This window comes from Dryobates pubescens, chromosome 9 (assembly GCF_014839835.1).
Source record: "Dryobates pubescens isolate bDryPub1 chromosome 9, bDryPub1.pri, whole genome shotgun sequence".
In the NCBI taxonomy this organism is placed as follows: domain Eukaryota; kingdom Metazoa; phylum Chordata; class Aves; order Piciformes; family Picidae; genus Dryobates; species Dryobates pubescens.
In genome coordinates, this window is record NC_071620.1 from 24,978,394 (window position 1) to 24,997,427 (window position 19,034).

At 39.7% G+C, this 19,034-nt stretch overlaps 1 protein-coding gene across 3 annotated transcripts in view; it reads left to right on the plus strand.

The window, feature by feature from the left end:
• The window catches only part of TRIO (trio Rho guanine nucleotide exchange factor), a 255,068-nt gene that overhangs the window by 81,284 nt on the left and 154,750 nt on the right, over window positions 1-19,034 (plus strand). For all 3 annotated transcript variants that reach the window (XM_054164267.1, XM_054164268.1, XM_054164269.1), the window contains exons 4-8: window positions 935-1,127; window positions 1,727-2,239; window positions 5,173-5,295; window positions 14,592-14,783; window positions 17,986-18,117. In XM_054164267.1, coding sequence (XP_054020242.1) covers window positions 935-1,127; window positions 1,727-2,239; window positions 5,173-5,295; window positions 14,592-14,783; window positions 17,986-18,117 — 1,153 coding nt within the window. The remainder of the gene's footprint in view (window positions 1-934; window positions 1,128-1,726; window positions 2,240-5,172; window positions 5,296-14,591; window positions 14,784-17,985; window positions 18,118-19,034) is intronic.

Sequence of the window (19,034 nt, forward strand, 5' to 3'; positions counted from 1 at the left end):
AGTGAAGCTTTCCTGCTTCATGGACACTCTGAAAACATCACCAAGTGAACTCCAGAATTACGTTTACATTAGTCACTAGTCTGGAAGTGACTCGTACTCAAACAACGGACATTTGGTCCCTTCTAATAGTCCATGGACTATGACACATTAGTTTTGTTGTTAGCAAGATCAGGTAGCAAATTCTGCGGAACAGAATAAAAATGTCTGGTGGTGTTGGTGATTGCCACTTCTGACCAGTAGCAAGCACGAGGTGAGCAGAAGGTTATGATGAAAAGAAATTAAATCTGCCAGTGTTGGAAGAGTTGCCAGGGAATTTGGATGTAAGGTCTGTCAATTTTTGCACAGCAAAACCAAGCTCAAATTTCATAGAAACATAGTGATACAATTCTATTCATGGCCGTAAAATGATTTCTTATCCCATTAACTATCCACAAGTCTACCCTGTTGCAGAAGAAATTGTCAATAAAGGTGTTTTTTTTTTCCCTCTAGTGACACACTCAGGTACTTGCAGAAGTGGTAGGTGAGACAGTATGCCATTATCTGTATTTCAGAACACCCCCACAGTCCTTAGAAAGGCTTGAATATTGTCATCAGGATATTGTGTATATTCTGAGGAATCAATTATTAATTATGTATTGCTGCTTCTGTAAATGCTGTGTTTAGTGTGTAAGGTGAAGATGAATCATCATGAATATAAACAATGAAAATGAAACAGGTGTAAAACTATCACCCACAGGAATTTTGTCGAGGAGGTGAGAGAGGATTCCTAAGAGGTTCATGAAATATTCTGTATGTGTCACCTAGTCAATGGTGAGACCCTAGGGTGCTACATTTTCTTGAGGAGACCATGTTCATAAGGCAGTGTGGGGCAGCAGAGTGCTGTGTTTGAAGTTGCAATGATTGCCTGGTAACGTTTTTCTTTTTTCTTCTGCAGTGAGGAAGTATGTAAACGAGGATTCACTGTCATTGTGGATATGCGTGGGTCAAAATGGGACTCCATAAAGCCTCTGCTGAAGATTTTACAGGAATCCTTTCCATGTTGTATTCATGTTGCACTGATAATCAAGCCAGACAATTTCTGGCAGAAACAGAGGACTAACTTTGGCAGCTCTAAGTTTGAATTCGAGGTATTTTCCTGTATGGTGTACAAATTCACATTTATTTCTTGGTTTTTAAGTGTGCTCACTGCTGATCAGCATCTTCAAAACTCTCAGATTAATTATGTTCTATGAGAAGAGGGTTACAGTAGACCAGTGATGCTAGAGGGAGTGTGGTTTTCTTCACATATGTAGGCTAGGTAGTTGTACTTGTTGGTGTTTATATCCTTTTTCTGAGACTGAAAATGATGGAGTTAGAGTTTTACACTTCAATAGTAATGTTATTTGTTGTCTTGGTCTGCATTGTGGTAATTGTGATATCACTAGTGTCCAGAGGACAGCAGCCAGCTGAACCTTGCTGTTATCCTGGTGCTTTACAATACACAAAGTCAAAGCTTACTCAGAAGAGTGTTTGCTGTTTTCTCCTTCAGTGTAGTGAAGTTAGAAAGAAATAAAATACTTCTCTCACATGGGAAAATACCCGCAGAACCAAAGGCTGATATTTGAGAAGTGTATGAGTAGAGTCACATGGATTTCATGAACAAAATCATCTATTCTTACCAAAAAAGTTCAAAGAACATTTCAAATTCATTTGAGTAACAGCATTTTTTTTCCATTTTGTTTTTTAGACAAATATGGTGTCTCTGGAAGGCCTTACCAAAGTAGTTGATCCTTCTCAGCTAACTCCAGAATTTGATGGCTGTTTGGAGTACAACCATGAGGAGTGGATAGAAATAAGAGTTGCCTTTGAGGACTACATTAGCAATGCAACCCATATGCTGTCCAGACTGGAGGAATTGCAAGATATGTTGTCAAAAAAAGAAATGCCTCAGGACCTGGAAGGTGCTCGCAATATGATAGAGGAGCATTCACAGTTGAAAAAGAAAGTCATTAAGGCCCCTATCGAGGACCTCGATGTGGAAGGACAAAAGCTGCTCCAGAGGATACAGAGCAGTGACAGTTTTCCCAAGAAGAACTCTGGGTCAGGGAATGCAGATTTACAGAACCTATTACCCAAAGTATCCACCATGCTGGACAGGCTGCATTCAACGCGGCAGCATCTGCATCAGATGTGGCATGTGCGGAAATTGAAATTGGACCAATGTTTTCAGCTCAGGCTGTTTGAGCAGGATGCTGAAAAGGTAATTGGAAGAGGAGATTGTAAATGGGCACTGCTAATGTACTTGAGAGTACTGAGTGTAACTACAGATAGTATTTCTTTGTCTTTGGAGTTAATCACTAGTCTTTTAATGAGAGATAAAGTACTTCCTGACTGAGAGTGTCTCAGTCTTCTGCTGTAAAGGAGATGGGGTGGTAATTCTAAGCTGTAAAGAACCCAGGTAGCTCTCACTGAAGAAAATTTTAAGTGGTAGTGACTTGAAAGCTTTTGCTGTGAACAAATAAATTGTTCCAGTCAGATGGTTTTGTGTGCATCATATGAAGATGAATGTTATGTACTTTATAAATACAGATGACTGAAGGACTACATTGGTCCCCTTTTGAATGACCCCTGTGATCCAAGTGACAGGTAATTGACAAAGTCAGAAGAATCTGACATGGGGAACTGCTTCATTTGATGAGAAGTTAAGGTTCCAGGCTAAAAAATGAGATATCTCTTTTGACAGTGCATATGTCAGTAACAGGGGACTGAGTGATCTCAGAATGTTTCAAACTAACCAGTCCCTTCAAATAGAAAGCCCTTGATTATCATGGAATGTGAAGAGAAAGTATGGCTGACAGTGCACTCCTAGATGAGCTCAAATAAGATCTATTTTAATCTGGAATGGTTTTGTGATCACATATTATGTTATCATGTTAAAAAAAGCTTTAAGGAAGGGTGGGGAATTTTTTTCCAGGATAAATAACTGGACTGTGCAGTCCAGTGGTAAGTACAGTCTTAAAATGTTTTGTGTAAGAGTGCCTGAACTGGATGAGACCACAGCCAGTGTCCTACTCTCCAGCAGTGGTCATAAGCAAATGCGTGAGAAAGAGTAAAAGCAGAGCAAATACATAATACTTCTTTTTCCTCCTTCTTCCTCTGTTTTCTTTCCCCTAACATTCCCTTGCCCTTATCATTTTAGTTTGAACACTTTCTTTATGCTTAATGATTTCTACTGTGTTTTAAAAAGAATTTTTTTAAAGTACTGTTCAAAGTAGCATGGATATAGCAGAAAACAGTAGGGGCAGGTAAAGAGCTGCAAAAAATCTGAAGTGGATTTAGAGTTCTAAAATTATTTAGAAAATAACAAGCTGTTCATGCAGCATTGTTCTTTCAGGCCCAAAATGCTTTTTATCAACCTTTCAACTAGTTAATTACAGCATTAACTACTTTATTACAGCATGAACAAAATAATGAATGTGAGAATTGGTAGTTCTCACATGATAGTGAAAATTATGTCATTTATTTACTCAACTGAAAGTTGGGTGCGTAACTTCAAGAAATTCCTTGTGAAATAATTGAGCCTGAGGGGCAGAGCTCCAAAATCCACTGTAGTTGCATAAACATCTGTGTTTTCTAAGTTTCCAATTCCAAGAATAAATTTATACTCGGTTAACATATCTTTCCTTGAGTCTAGATAGAAGTGTTATGACTTCATTTTCTCCTCAACTGGTAGAAAAAGATAAGAAAGCATGTTTGTGTAGTAGGCAAATTCACTTTTGGTTTAAGGTATTTGCATTAATCTGCTTGCAGCCCTTATTTCACTGGTTGTGTCAAATTAGATTTCATAGCTCAGGGCTTCTTTATCAGTTTGTCTGTGTGGTTTAGGTGTAGGAAAAGACCGTGTCTTTGTTTGAAAAATGAAAGGTACTGCATGGGGAGAAATAAACATGTTCATCTTGGAGGACTGATGTGACTCTGCACAAGAAATCTGGGCTGGTTCAGGATAAGAGAAGGCAAAAACAGGGGTGAAGTGAATCTGATTGGAATTGCCTTGTAGGTACCTGAAGACAGCAAAGTCAGACTACCTAAAGAAAAGTGGTCATGAGCAGAACCATTGTCTATTTTGGATAATTTTCTGCACATCCTCACTGTAGTCTAGAGAAGAACCTGAACATTTTAGGAGCATGGGATCAGCTGTCTCAGTTGTCTGAGCTCTTAAAATTTTGTTGTTGTTGTTTATGTTCCTTATAATGTGATCTACTTATAATTTGGTTTGTTGTGTACCTGAGTAGGATAGTGGGTTTGACCATGCTGCTCTGTACCGTATTTTTAAAGATAGTTAAATTACTTTACTGCTCATTGCTATCAATTTTTTTCTGAACAAAGTTTTTCATCTTATCCAGGGAGTAAGTGAGTATACAGCGAAGATTTCAAGACCAGTGTGGGGAGGGTGGGGAGTATTAAACTTAGCCTTTTGCTGTGTTGCTTGATCTTTGAAAGCATCGTCTGTTAACATACTTGTACATCTTCATTGATAGTTAGTGTCAGATGAGGTCTTTCCTAAAATTTGTTGGAATATTAAAATAAGCAACAAAACACAAAACATTTAAAAATTGTTCTTAAAGTTGTCTGGAAGAAGGTAATCTGTAACTCTGCATGCAAGCACAGTTGTGTTTTGTTGGTTGTTTTTTTTTAATTTGTTTTGCAATAGAAAGTAAAAGTCTGAAATAAAAATATTAAGCTTGCTGATGAAGTACTTGATCAGCAAGAGAGACTTTATATTTAATTTCTATGAGTTGTCATTTTCATTCTAAATTACTAAGCTGCTTACATCATGAAATGCTGATGCTGGAGTATGTATAAGCTTGGTAACTCAGGGCTGTATTCTAAGCCTGTTTACTATTCTTTGTAGTAATGAAGTTTATGACTTTATGATATTGGTGCAGCTTTTTGAGATAAAATCTTACAGTAAGGATTTAGCAGTCTCGGCTGTCTGGCCTGAAAAAGTCAGATTTCAGCAATGATTTGGTTAAAATGTGTCATAACCTAACAATTGAAAGAGCATCAGCGTTAATTTTCATTGTTTTGTGTTCATAGATGTCTTACATTAGTTGCGTATGAGTCCTCTCATAGAAAATTAGTGATTATTTCCCCACTCCCCCCCTCCTTCTTTCCTTAATATTTTCTTTGTAGATGTTTGACTGGATCACACACAACAAAGGTCTGTTTCTGAACAGCTACACAGAGATCGGAACCAGTCATCCCCATGCAATGGAGCTTCAGACACAGCACAATCATTTTGCTATGAACTGTATGGTAAGAAAAGGCCTCACTTCACAGCACTTTCAGATTGTCTGTTTTCTCTGTTTAAGCTAGAATTTTTAAGTCATACAAGCAGTACAAATTTGTATTTGAGCAGTGAAATTATAAAATACTAAGGAGGAAAATGAAGGGGAGCCAAATACAAGGGTACTGTGATCAAGCAACAAATTTGTTTTGACCAATGACAGTACTCAGTGTGACCTTAGAACTTCTCAAGTATAAGGGTCTGAACTTCTAGAAGGTGGGATGTGTGCTTGAGTACTGCTTTGAATCTTGTAGGAAATTTTAGAGACTTGTGTAATATGAACAGATTGTAACTCAGAGTTCTGAGAAGTGATCAACAGCTGAGCAAGGTGTAGTTTTCTGTGTTTTTAAAAACAGACACAGTAGAATGCAGCTAAAACAACTAAATTTTTTTTTACTCTTTTTTTCTTTTTTTTTTGCCAAATACCATATGTGGATGAACTATCAGTAGGCTGCAGTTAAAAATTAACTTTTGCACTAGGAGAATTGGAGGTGTTTAAGTAACTTGTAAGGGTATGGGCCTAAATCCATCCTTTGCAGTCCAAGGATGGAAATTGAATTAAAGTATGGTCAAAACAATCAGTTCTTGCAAGAGAGTGTTTTTGTGGGACAGAACTACTAATTGTGGAAACAGAGAGTGGCAAAGTAAACTTACTTAGCTTATGTGTCTTGCTGTAATAATGGAAAGACTAGTAGGGCAGCTTTAATGTATGGTATAGCTAGAGTTAAGGCAAGAGAAGACTGGAGCAGAGAAGGTGTTTGGTAACTCAGCTGTATCTCAGAAGTTTAAAAAAATAAAAATCAGTATGAACTGTTTGAGAAGAATAAAGCAAATGCTGGAGAACATTGCAATTAAGTTCTATAATATCTTACATGAATTTAACATTGGTTTGGGAGGTATGGGTTCACTCCATGAACATAGGGAATTGCTCCTTTAGGGAGCACCCCATTGTTGGCCATTGCTTTGTGTACAGAGTAGAAAGAAGCAGGAGAGTAGGTGCCATTGTTAGGAGAGAGCTTTTGGAACTTAGTAATTTTGAACGTCCTAGGCAATTCTTGGTCTTGTACTGCACTTCTGTTAGCCTGTCCTGATATTAGTCACTGTTGTCCTCTTTTCTTTTTGCTGGGATGCTATCAGCAGTGGGAAGCACTTGAGTAATGTAGCATCATCCCTTCTGCTCTGTTTTTGCTGTTAGTCTTCAGATGTTATCCTCTTTTTCCTGTGGTAGTCCTCTGCTCATGGGCAGCAGTGATGCAGCTGTGAGCAATCTGAAGAAAATCAAGAGGGACTACAAGGCACTGGGAGCTCTGTTGAAGGACTTGGGTGCACAGGTTGTCTTTTCATCACTTCTTCCAGTTAAAGGGCTATCAAATTAGGAAAATGGTTGAGGGAGCAGTGTCATGGACAGGACTTTGGCTATCTAAGACATAGGACTTGTTTTGAGTAATCTGGTCTTCTAGGGGCTGATGGGAAGAACATCTTTGGCCACAGCCTTTCCAGTCTAATGAGGAGGCCTTTAAACTAGGGTTGTTGGGGAAAAGGATCCTCAATCCATCCTACATCAAGGCCAATGACACTATTAGACACCCTCCCTGGGCCTGGAGTTTGGACCGCAAGCTGGGAAGAGAGCACTTGAAGTGCACTATAAGGAAACTCCAGTCTGTAAAGCAGATTCAATGGAGGCCCAACTTAAATATCTATACACTAATGCATGGAATGCATGGGGAACAAGCAAGAAGAGCTACAGATGTGCACATGCCTGCAGGGTTGTGATGTCACTGGCATCACTGAGATGTGATGGGATGGCTCTTGTGACTGAAGCATAGGAATAGATAGTTAAAAGCTCTTCAAGAAAGACAGGCAGGGAAGAAGGAGAGAGGTGTTGCCCTCTACATCAGAGGCCAACTGGAGTCCATGGAGCTCCACCTGAAGGTTTAAGGGAAGGCAAGGGAAGGAGATACTGTACTGGTGGTCTGCTACAGGCCACCTGAACAAACAGACCAAGTAGATGAGGTCCTTTATAAACAGATAGGAGCAGCTTCACGTTCACAATCCCTGGCTCTCATGGGAGATTGCAACCACCCTAATGCCTGTTGGAAGAACAATACAATAGGGCACCAGCAATCTAAGGGGTTCCTGGAGTGCTTCAATGATAACTTCCTCTTCCAAGCGGTAAAGAAATTCACAAGAAAAGGTGCTGTGCTGGACCCTCACCAACAAGGAGGGGCTGGTGAGTGATGTGAAGCTCAAGGGCAGCCACGCAGAAAGAGTACAGTTTAAGATCTTGAGGGCATCAAAGGAGGTGCGTTGCAAACTCACTGCTCTGGACTTCAAGAGAGCAGACTTCATGCGCAAGGGATCTGCTTGGCAGGGTGTCATGGGATAAAGCCCTGAAGGGAAGAGTGACCCAGGAAAGCTGGTCAGTATTGAAGGACCATCTCCACCAAGCCCAGAGGTAGTGCATCCCAAGAAAGAATGTGGCAGGCAAGGGTACCAGGAGGCTGGCATGGATGACCAAGGCATTCGTGGACTTAATTGAGCACAAAAAGAAAGTCTGTGGGAATGGAAGCCAGAATGGGCTGAGAGGATTACCAAGTAATTGTCCCATCAGCTTAGGAAAACTAAAGTATAGATAGAATTAAACATGAGAAGAGACATAAAGGAGAACAAGAAGAATTTCTTCACGTATATCATTGACAAAATGAAGGCTGGGGAAGATGTGGGGCCTCTCCAGAACTAAAATGGAGACCTGGTCATGAGGGATACAGAGAAGGCTGAGGTACTCAATGAATATGTTGCCTCAGTCTTCACTGGCATGGGCTCTAGCCACACTGCTCAAGTTCCAGAAGGCAAAGATAGGGACTGGGAGAAGGAATGTTCGAGGCCATCTAAAGAACCTGAAGTCCATGGGGACCAATGAGACCCATCTGTGGTTCCTGAAGGAACTGGCAAATTAAGTGGCCAAGCCACTGTCCATCATATTTGAAAGGTCGTGGAGAGGTGTTCAAGGCCAGATTGGAGGCGGCCTTCACTGATCTGGTGTATTGGAAGGTGTCCTTGCTCTCAGCAGGGGGATTGGCTTTAAGATGCTTTCCAGCCCAAACCATTCTATGACTCTATGAAATGCATTAATTACAGAATACTTCTACTCAGCCTTACAATAATGTTTTGAAGTATGAAAGGAACAGCTTATATTTGGAGCAAATTAAGCAGTCCAAATACTTAAAAGGGTAAAATCAAACTGCAGTTTTCCCATGCGTTTCTGTGTCATATTCCTCAAAAAAAGTAGTTCTTTGGCACAGAATGGGAAAAAACCATCAGTTCCTGGGTTTGATTTAAGCAGCTTTCAGATTTTCTGAGTTTTATTTTGTCAAATGGCAAAAGTCCTATGTATATTAGGGGAAAAGATTAAGTGACATGAACTGATTGAATTTTGGCAGACATTATTTTTCATTAGCTTTTGACTGGCAAAATGTTGAGCCATCTTAACTCCTGCAAGCATGTGCAGCTTCTCCTGAGCTACTCTTCACATACACTGTGCTTAACAAGCTACTGTTTGCTCACTGTTCTTGTCAGTGTAACCTTTCAGTAATAAGATGTCTGACATGAATGTTCTAACACTAAAAATGGGCTTTAAATTTTAACATGTCTACAACCATGCAAATTTACTTAAGTGGGTGAGGTAGAAGAAGGAATAGAGACAACTATATATAAGGTTTATCATATGCACAAGATTTTGAAAGTGTTTAATTGTGGCTCTAATTTGACCTTAATTAAAGATCTCGCTTTGCAGGCAGTTTCCTTAGGCTTGCTTTACATGGGGAAGGGCTGTTCAAAGGATAAATGCTGCCCGAGCAGCTAAATGCAACTTCTGACATTTGTTAACATCTTAACCCTGATAATTGATGTTGCAGCTGCTTCTCCCAACACATTGTGGTTGCTGCAGGGCACATGCCTCCTTCACAGCAGGTACTACCCCCTGTCAATAGTGGGCTCTTCTATCTTCGTTTCCTTCTGAAGTAGCAGCTTGGCCTTGTGAGGGGTGCAGGAGGTAACCTGTGCAGCTGCTTATGCCAGACTTAGGTGAGAAGAGTGATGGCTTTTGTGTGAGACATTGAAATTTCAATCTGATCTGCCAGTCTGAAAAGACCCACCTGGATGAAAACCATTTTGAAAGCCACTTAGTTCCTGTCATAAACAGGAGTTGGTTACATCAAGGACAGTAGGGATTAGCTGAACATTTCTGTTTGGCTTGTAATGGCTTTCTGACATTTTCAGAATCTGATTTTTAGTCTTACAGCACAAAGACTGATCATTCAATCATGGGTACTTTGTTCTTGCCATCAACTTCTGGACAAATAATTTTCATGTTTGCAGCTCCTGTGAAGCCTTATTTGCAAGTTTCTCCTTTAAAAAGGTTCTAAAAAATTGTTTTGAGATGTGAAGCATTAGTTTAGTTACCCAAAGAGGAACATCAAGCTGAAACTGAATATTTCTTAACTCAAATCTCAGGACTTGACAACAGCAATTCACTGTTGTTGAAAGCAAGCCTTTCAAATGGCATTGAAAATTCATCCTCATTTTTAAAGAGGAGCATCACTGTGAGTTTATTTTACCCCACAGTTAGGGAACATGAGATCTACCTGTCTTATAAAGACAATCCGTAACATTTATCAGTGTGTAGCTTCTTGAATTCATATACAGTAGCAAGTCATATACCTACAGCTGCATATGTGAACTTTCTTTCCAAGAGCAGCCTTTTTAGCCACAGTCTTGCATGCAGGAGTGGGAGAGACTGATTCTGTGCCTATCCACCCTTTCTCCTGCCATTTTCCATATGCCTGTTAAGTCACAAGGGAAACAAAAGCAATTGAGTAAAATATGAATGAGGAGGAGACGGAGGATTTTATCCACTTGAATATTTTCTTCTACTCTTCTTGCTGTGCTTTCATTATGGTTTAACTGTGCCTCTCACTGCACTGGTGAAAGAAAGGTTGGAAAGTTAGGTAGGCAAAAAGGGACTTTACTTGGGGAAAGCTGACACTGGCTACTATTGAAAGGATGCTATAAGTATATCCTATCTCACAGCTGATAGAACCAGCAGTAGCATATTAAGGCTGGACTTTTTGGATTATGGTTAATTGTAAGCATATTGCAAGAATGAGAACAGAAGAAATGTTAGAAAATCTTTGAATCATTAAAGCAGGTGTTACTTCATATATTAGTGCTTCATCTTGTTTTGGTGGCCATTTGTGTGTAAAGTGGCAGATGACTTGGAAATTGCATTGGTAAAATATTTTCATCAACAATGACTAGTTCAAATTCATTATGGTCTATACAGAAGTTCCAATTATAGAATAGAATAGACCAGGTTGGAAGAGACCTTCAAGATCATCACGTCCAACCTATCAACCAATCCAACCCACCTAAACAACTAACCCATGGCACCAAGCACCCCATCAAGTCTCCTTCTGAACACCTCCAATGATGGTGACTCCACCACCTCCCCGGGCAGCCCATTCCAATGGGCAATCACTCTCTCTGTATAGAACTTCTTCCTAACATCCAGCCTAAATGCTTATCAAACACATCACTGAGAAGGTTGTTTTTAATGCTGGGTATCTTAATAGTCTCTGTGTCTGAAAACTAAAGTTTGAAAACTTAGAGCTAAACATTTTCTAAATGGCTGTGGGAAAATCAGAAAGTAAGATAGAACCTTCAGGACATCTGCTAGATTTATTTTGTATTGAGCGTGATAGAAGTTCAGTTAAGCCAGCAGGCTGTCATCTGTACTTTCCCCTGTGTATTTGCCTTTCAAGCACACACCAAAGTAACACAGTTCACTACATTTTATGTTAGATTACTAATCTGTGTTGCTTTGATAAGCAATACTTTTTTTTTTTTTGTATGTACACTCCCTTTAGGGAATAATTCTGCCATGAGGAGTTTTCCAGATATTGTAAGGTGTCTTCTCAGCTTCTGGCTAAAGGACATTGTGAGAGAAAATAATCTTAGTAAGTACACTCATATACTTACTAAGCATACTCTAATGCAGTAATTCAAGTTGTTCCCTTTTTGGTCTTGTTAAAATAGTCGTGTGTAACACAATGAAAGAAACACAGTATCACTTTAACCTTTCATTTTTTAGTCAGTTCATAGAATCATAGATTGTTAGGGGTTGAAAAGAACCTCTGGAGATCATCTAGTCCAACACCCCTACCAAAGCAGGATCACCTAGGGCAGGCCACACAGGAATGTGTCCAGGCAGGTTTTGAAGGTCTCCAGAGAAGGAGACTCTACAAACTCTTTGGGCAGCCTGTTCCAGTGCTCTGTCACCCTCACCATGAAGAAGCTTTTCCTCATGTTGAGGGGGAACTTCCCAGTGTTCCAGCTTGTAGCCATTGTTATTCATCCCATTACTGGCCACCACTGAAAAGAGACTTCACCTTGACACCTACCCACTCTCAACCTTCTCTTCTCAAGACTAAGCAGCCCCAGTTGTCTCAGCCTTTCTTCACAGGAGAGATGTTTAAGTCCCTTAATTATACTCATAGCTCTCTGTGGGACTCTTTCCAGTAGATTCTGTGTCTCTCTTGAACTGAAGAGCCCAAAACTGGTCACAGTATTTCATGTGTGGTCTCACCAGGGCAGTATAGAGGGGAAAGAAAACCCCCTTAGACCTGCTGGACGCACTTTTCTTGATGCACCCCAATTGATACACATTTAGAAGCTTCAGATGTTTCTAGAAGCACCGTTCCAAGATACATGTTTGTCATATAATGACAGTAGACTTTCCTGTCCTTCTAGAAAATCGTATACAACTTGTTAATGTTCAAGGATTAGTTAAAGACAGTCTAATTGTAGTGAGCTGATATTTGAGATTCTTTTCCTCAAATAAATCTATCTTTTGAGCCACTGAATTCTAAAATACTGCAGCTTAAACCTCTGGTACATCAGGTCTTGAAGGATAAGATACAGAAGAAGGGTGAGATTATTATAAGTTTTTTGGGTTTCTTTATAGGAAAGGAATGTGGTATACATAGCTTGGGAAGTGTTCAACTGTCAGCACATAAATACGTATTCGCACTGCTACAGGGGGTATTCTTCCACAATTGTGAAGCCAGATTGTCATGGGAAAATGAAGGCATTTTAACCACAGCTCTGTTTTGATTTGTTTAACTGAACATTTATTGTGTCCTACCCTTCATATCTAACTGAGATTAAAGATTTTCCAGAATTCTCATTATGATGCACAAATGGTTCCAAGGACCATCTAATATAGCCTTTGATTTTTTTTCTTTCGACATCGTTTTTTCCCCACCACCATAAAGGCCATGTATTGGCTTTCTGGATTCATTTATCAGTCACTTACCGGTGCTGAATACACTGGAAGCATAATGCTCTCTGCTCTTTTAAACTTTGTTGGAGATAGCATTTTTGTTCCTTTGCAGTTGTTCAACTTGCTTTAAAAAAGGAGAGGATAGATGTGTGATATAACCTGAAAAATGAAAAGGTAGTATTATGCAGGAAGGAAAATCAGCCAGCATGACACTGCTGTGCTCAATTTATTAAGTGGACCAGCTGAGGTGTAGGCTACATCAGGCATGCTTCCGCTTGCGTACGTGCATGTGATTACAGTTAATAGAGGTGTGTGCCCACTTCTCACTCATCCAAGTCAGCACTTGAAAGCTGGAGGTACTGCAACACTTGCTCCAGTCAACCAGTGTCAGGTTCTGGGCAGCAGCTCAATGCTAACAGGTAATGATTCCAGGTAATGCTCAGTATCAATGTGGCCTCGAGTGTTCATGTTCCAGTGTTCTCCTCTGACCTCTTATCAGCAGGGTTATAGTCAGATTTTGGCACAGGCTGCCTCTCACGAGGAATGCAACCAGTTTTCCAACAATTTCAGGTTTTGTTCTTCTGTCAGTTGTTGATCTGTGGCCTTTATTGAGGTTTATTAAAGTCAGTTCTGTCCCTTTGGTCAGGGAACTCAATTCCTCAGTACTTGGTTGGGGAAGATTGCAAAGATGCCGACAGGTAGTTAACTTCTTTGTGCTATTTTCTGTATGCTGGCATTCCAGAAAGCACTGTGTGGACAAGAGGGAAAAACACTTCACAGCTGAATATTGAGATTTTAATGTTGTTTGCTGTTTTCTTCCCAGCTGTTATGTGTTTGGCAGTCTGGCCCTGTGTGCAAAGTTTTAGGATATAGGCAAGAGCAAGTACAATGGACAGAAGTAGCCAACAGACACAACAGTTTGTGCCACAGTTCATGCAGAAAGGGCCAGCAACTCTGCTCAGAGCAGCATCCATGTCCTTGGCAACAATAGTGGTGTGCCCCAGAGCACAGTTGACAGCTACTGCTGGACTAACTGTTCTTGTAACATCAGAGGCCTCAGCCCAGAGTGAGGTCCAGAAGAAGGATGCAGCTATGCAGGTCTGGAGATACAGAGAATACCTGTCACTGTTTGCCAAGGAGCAGAAGGAGGTAGTTTTTGTGCCCACAGGAAGTATGCAGTTATTGAGAATTTGTGCCATCAAGTAAAGGGGCTACAGGAGGAGGTCAGCAGTCTGCACATCATCAGAGATAGCAAGAAAGAGATTGACCAGATATTTTTTTCATAGATTAATAGAATATTTGGTTGGAGAGACCTCAAGGATCAAATAGTCCAACCTTTCAGGGTAAAAATATGGTTTGAATGAGATGGCCCAACACCCTGGCAAGCTGGGCCTTGAAGCTGTCTACTGTAGGGGAATCCACCACCTCCCTTGGGAGTGGCTGAAAAAGTAGAAATACTTTCAGAAGTGGATGTAAAGACTTGAAGAGTGATGTTGCACACATGCATACAGTGGATAAAATCACGTGCTTACTAGTTATACTTTCGTTTTCCTGTATTTTGTATGTCTGGATGTCTTGTTGACTTGAACATATGTAAATAGTATTATTGAGGATGTTACAAAATATGATTAGCTTTTCCTTCTCTTACTGTAATAACGAGTCTTTATGTAATATGACTATATTTAAGCTAACTGTTAATGTGAGCTTGAGACTCTGGTCATTTCAAATTGTCCTTCTCCAGGGAAGCCTCCAACAGACAGTCTGTTACATTATACACCTAGATTCCAAAGTTAGGCTTGTGCATACCTGTCAAATAAAACCAGTCTATTAAGTAGTACTGTAGTAGGAAGACTTTTACAGAAGCCTGCTCTTGTATTTAAGTGATCTGCTAACTTCCACTAATTTTTCCCTCTTTCTTCTCCATAGAATGTGTATGTAAACATAAACCGCATCATGTCAGTAGCAAGTCGTCTGGTTGAGTCTGGCCATTATGCTTCACAACAAATAAAACAGATTGCTAGTCAGTTGGAGCAAGAATGGAAGGCGTTTGCTGCAGCCTTGGATGAACGTAGCACATTACTGGATATGTCCTCCATCTTCCATCAGAAAGCTGAACAGGTTAGTGAACAGGGAGGGCACCAGTAGAAGTCTCCATGCTGGAATGGTGAGTTGTATTGTTTGATTTTGACTTAGAAGTAAGTACATGACCGTGAACAGCTTGGCAAGAAAGCTAGAATATTAATTTCATTCAATTTCAGCTGATACTTAAACAAAAACTATTTCTTCTTAGGGCAGTTCACTGCCCTTACAGTCTCCAAAAAATGCCTTGCCCATATCAATATAAGCTAAAACTTAGCCAAATTAGCTATATGGATCAAAATGAAATGGATATAAATGCTTAACTATATAAAGCTTTTAAGTTGAAAGAAAAAAAAACTAATAGAGTCAATATTTGATGTAACACATATTCTATTACCTTCACCACTGTACCCCATCAGTTCTTGAGTATCAAGATTTAATTCAGTAATTGCTCATAGACAACTAAGTTGAACTGGCCTGAAAAGCTGAGAATTAACTGTCTTTTGAATCTGAAATTGTGGTGGGAGGTGTTTACTTAGCATCCCATAAGAGATTCCTTCTATATTAAACAAAAATTTTAGCTTTAGGCCTATACCGATTATTTTAATCAAGTCATTAACTGTGCATAACTGCTAGAGAAGAGGTCTGTGTAGGGGAAATAGGAATAAATATCCTCAAGTTAATAGCCCTGATGGTGAAAGCGTGTTTTCCCCTCAAGAGAACTCGATTCTGAGGCAGTGTGTGGCTTTGAGTCAGCTATTGATACTGTGGATTGTCTGCTCTGTACATCTCTGGTGAATTTGTAGGGCAGATGTTCTTGGATTGTTACAGCTGGCTGAAGCTCTGGTGTGCTGTATGACTGCTGTAGATACTTCTCTTTCTATTTGCCTTGCTAAATTGTATCCAAGAACAAGCCTTGTGTCTGCCATAACATTCATTGGGAATAAATGAAGGAACAACTTGGGAATTGATGCCTGCATAAATAGAGAGAGGCAGTACACATTATTTTAAGAAGTTTTTTCCTGATCTCAGCTACACAGATACTCAACTTCAGAAATGCCACGAAATGAGAAATGTGAACAAATTAAGATGCAAATGCATATTGCTTTTCTTTATGTGAGTGTTGACATTGTTTTACCTGTCTTTGGACAGACTAAGGTAGAATATATAAACTATAATAAGTATATTTAGCAGGTATAGAGAAAAGCCTCATGAAAAGGAGATGGGCTTGTTTTGTGGTATAGAAGTCACCAAACAGCTCGAAGCATGAGACAGGTGCAGTGTGGTACTTTATCTGTATGGATGCTTTTCTAATTGCTTGGGTTATTTATTATTTCTATTTAAGCACCATCAGCCACACACAGGAGGTACCTACAGATAGGTATACCTGGACTCAAATCCTGTCCTTTTTATAAAAAATTATGTTCATCAGAGGAGTAAATTTTGCATGCGTGCGTGCTGGGCATCTGTGGTACAGCTTGGTGTTAACTTTCTTCAGTACTATATCTAAGTGTAAACAAGAGAAAAGACAATAATAATAATAATAGAAAATAGTGCAGCATCTGCTGGGATTCACTTTCTAATTGCTCCTTCTGCAGCTTTCATTTTATGATTAACTGTGACGGATTGTTCTAGTTGCTTTGTAAGATACCTGGGTGTGATTATTTTAGTTGTTTAACCATGGAGAGTGAGTTTAGGGAAAGAGGGTTTGGAATGAGAAGAATGGTCCACTTTGAGATTGGTGATACTTGCCCTACATTAAAAGATGGTTTAAAAATAAGCAGCCAAAGAAATAATACTGTCTTCTTGAATGCATGTGCTCCCTTGCGAGTGACAGCTATGTTGCAGCCTACTGTCAAGCCTGCAACCAGCTCTCAGTGCTGACTGGTGTAAGAGCTCCATGGTTCCTCATGGAACGTCTAACGTTCAGTGCTAAACTTTACAGAGTTTTAAAACTGTCTCTTGGTGAAATGAGATTTAAATCATTATCTTAGAGTTAAGTACTCTATTGCCCTTGCTTTTGATCAGTAATGGAGTACCAGAAATGGTCTGTGAGTTTCTTTTTTTTTCCCCTCCAATAAATTGTGTGCCCAAGGAATTAAGATACATATGATAAAAGAAACTACTTTGGCTCTTAAAACTTTTGAAACTTGACATGAATTGAGGACAGATTTTGTTTACATATGCTTGGCTGTACTAAGTTTAACAGCTATGAAAATTCCTAGAGAAACAGGCTTTTTTCTTCATACCATCTTCATATGAGGCTATAACATTCACACCTCCTAAATTGTCAAAAATGACATAGCTTCTGCTCTGCAGACACGTACCATGGTAGTTTCTTGTCTGTCAAGACAGTTTCAGGTTCAGAGGTTACATACACTGTAGAAGAGATTCTGTTTCAGTATCCTCAGCTTGACCTGAGCAGCTAGCTGCATGCTTGAAGTTCAGTGTTAGTCCTAAGAGACCTGCATTCAAGTCAATTCCTTACGTGCTTGTTACTGTAGTAGCTTGCCAAATAGGTTTAGTGCTTCTCTGCATGTAGAAGTTAGAGCTTTGGGAACTGAGGTGTCAATTTGCTGTGCTCAAAACACTGCTTCTCTTTTCTGATGATCTCTATCCAGCAAAAGACAACAGTGGACTGTTTCAGTGAACAGTTCACCATTCATTCTTTGTGTGTATGTGCATGTGAAGTAATGCAGGCAAAGCAACTTGGTTTTCTCTGAAGATTTAAAAAAAGGGCCTGTGATATGATACCATGAGTATCTGCACAGGGAGTTGATGAGTAAGAGCTGAGGGTCTGGACTTGAAAGTTGTAGCATGTGTTGCCTCTGTGTGTAGACAAAACCTTAATTGTCTTTCATGTAACTAAAATGGTAGGTGCAGGTTGAAGTAAACTTTCTTGCTGCAATGTCAAGAAAAGGAGCAAGAGTAAACTTGCAGCATCAGTATTGTCAACACTTTGATTGGTTCTGAAGACTGCCAATGTACAACTAAGCCTGACTGCCTGTGAACAGCACAAAGAGTTCCATGTAACTAAAAGCACGAGTACAGTTACACTTGAATATTTGTTTTTAATCTGAAATAAGATGCTTTTTCTGGTCATTTCATTGAGAAATGTATTATTTTTCTCTTTAAAAAACAGTCTTTTTTAGCAGTTGTCATACAGATTCTAGTCCTTTGGTATATGTGTGTACTTGCTGATGGAGCTCAAAATCAAGCAGAATGTTTTCTTCTGTTGCAGTACATGAGCAATGTGGACTCATGGTGTAAAGCCTGTGGTGAGGTGGAGCTCCCCTCAGAACTGCAGGATTTAGAAGATGCTATCCATCATCATCAAGGGATATATGAACATATTACCTTGGCTTATTCTGAAGTAAGTGTCTTGCTTGTTTCTATAGGTTGCCAATTTGATAAAATGATATGATGTTAAGTTTGGATTATGAACTGGCATTGCTTATTGCACAATGCATTAGTTGGCAATGCAAGTGCTAGGCCTCTATGTATATTTAGTATACTGGACTTTGCTACTATTGTTCAAATGTTAAGTACTCCCCTTAATCTTCTGAAAGTCATTTAAAAGGCAAGATAGAGGCATGTGATACAACCCATGCAATGTATGTTTTAATTTACATTTGCATATTAATGCCATTTAATAGCAGTATAGTGCTATCATTTAAGCATTTACTTGAAGGGAAGGCAACATGGTATTCTTTGGGAAAGTATTCTGTTGGCATGGGTTGCTTTAAGCATGTTTTGAAAATCCATCTCTGGTACAGTGTAACAAAAAAGGTTTAGCTATCAAAGAACATCACTTGACAGGCTGAAGTGTAACATACGTAGTTCTGTAAACCTTGAAGACTTAAGTGAGCCAGTGTGCTTGTGTAGTCAGCACTTGTAATATTAGCATATCCTATGCTGCTGCTATAATCTTGGGTCTTGCATACAAAAGTGTGTCACAGTATAACTAACGTTGGAAGAGACCTCAAGGATCATCGAGTCCAACCTGTCTCCACAGACCTCATGACTAGACCATGGCACCAAGTGCCACGTCCAATCTCCTCTTGAACACCTCCAGGGACGGTGACTCCACCACCTCCCTGGGCAGCACATTCCAATGACGAACGACTCGCTCGGTGAAGAACTTTCTCCTGACTTCGAGTCTGAACCTCCCCTGGCACAGCTTGTTTTCCTGCCATTTTTTAATTGTTCTCATCACAGAGTTAAACTATTTTTGCTGTTACTTTGATGTTATTCTGGATTAAAACCAGCAGGTTTTGTTTTCCTGAAAGT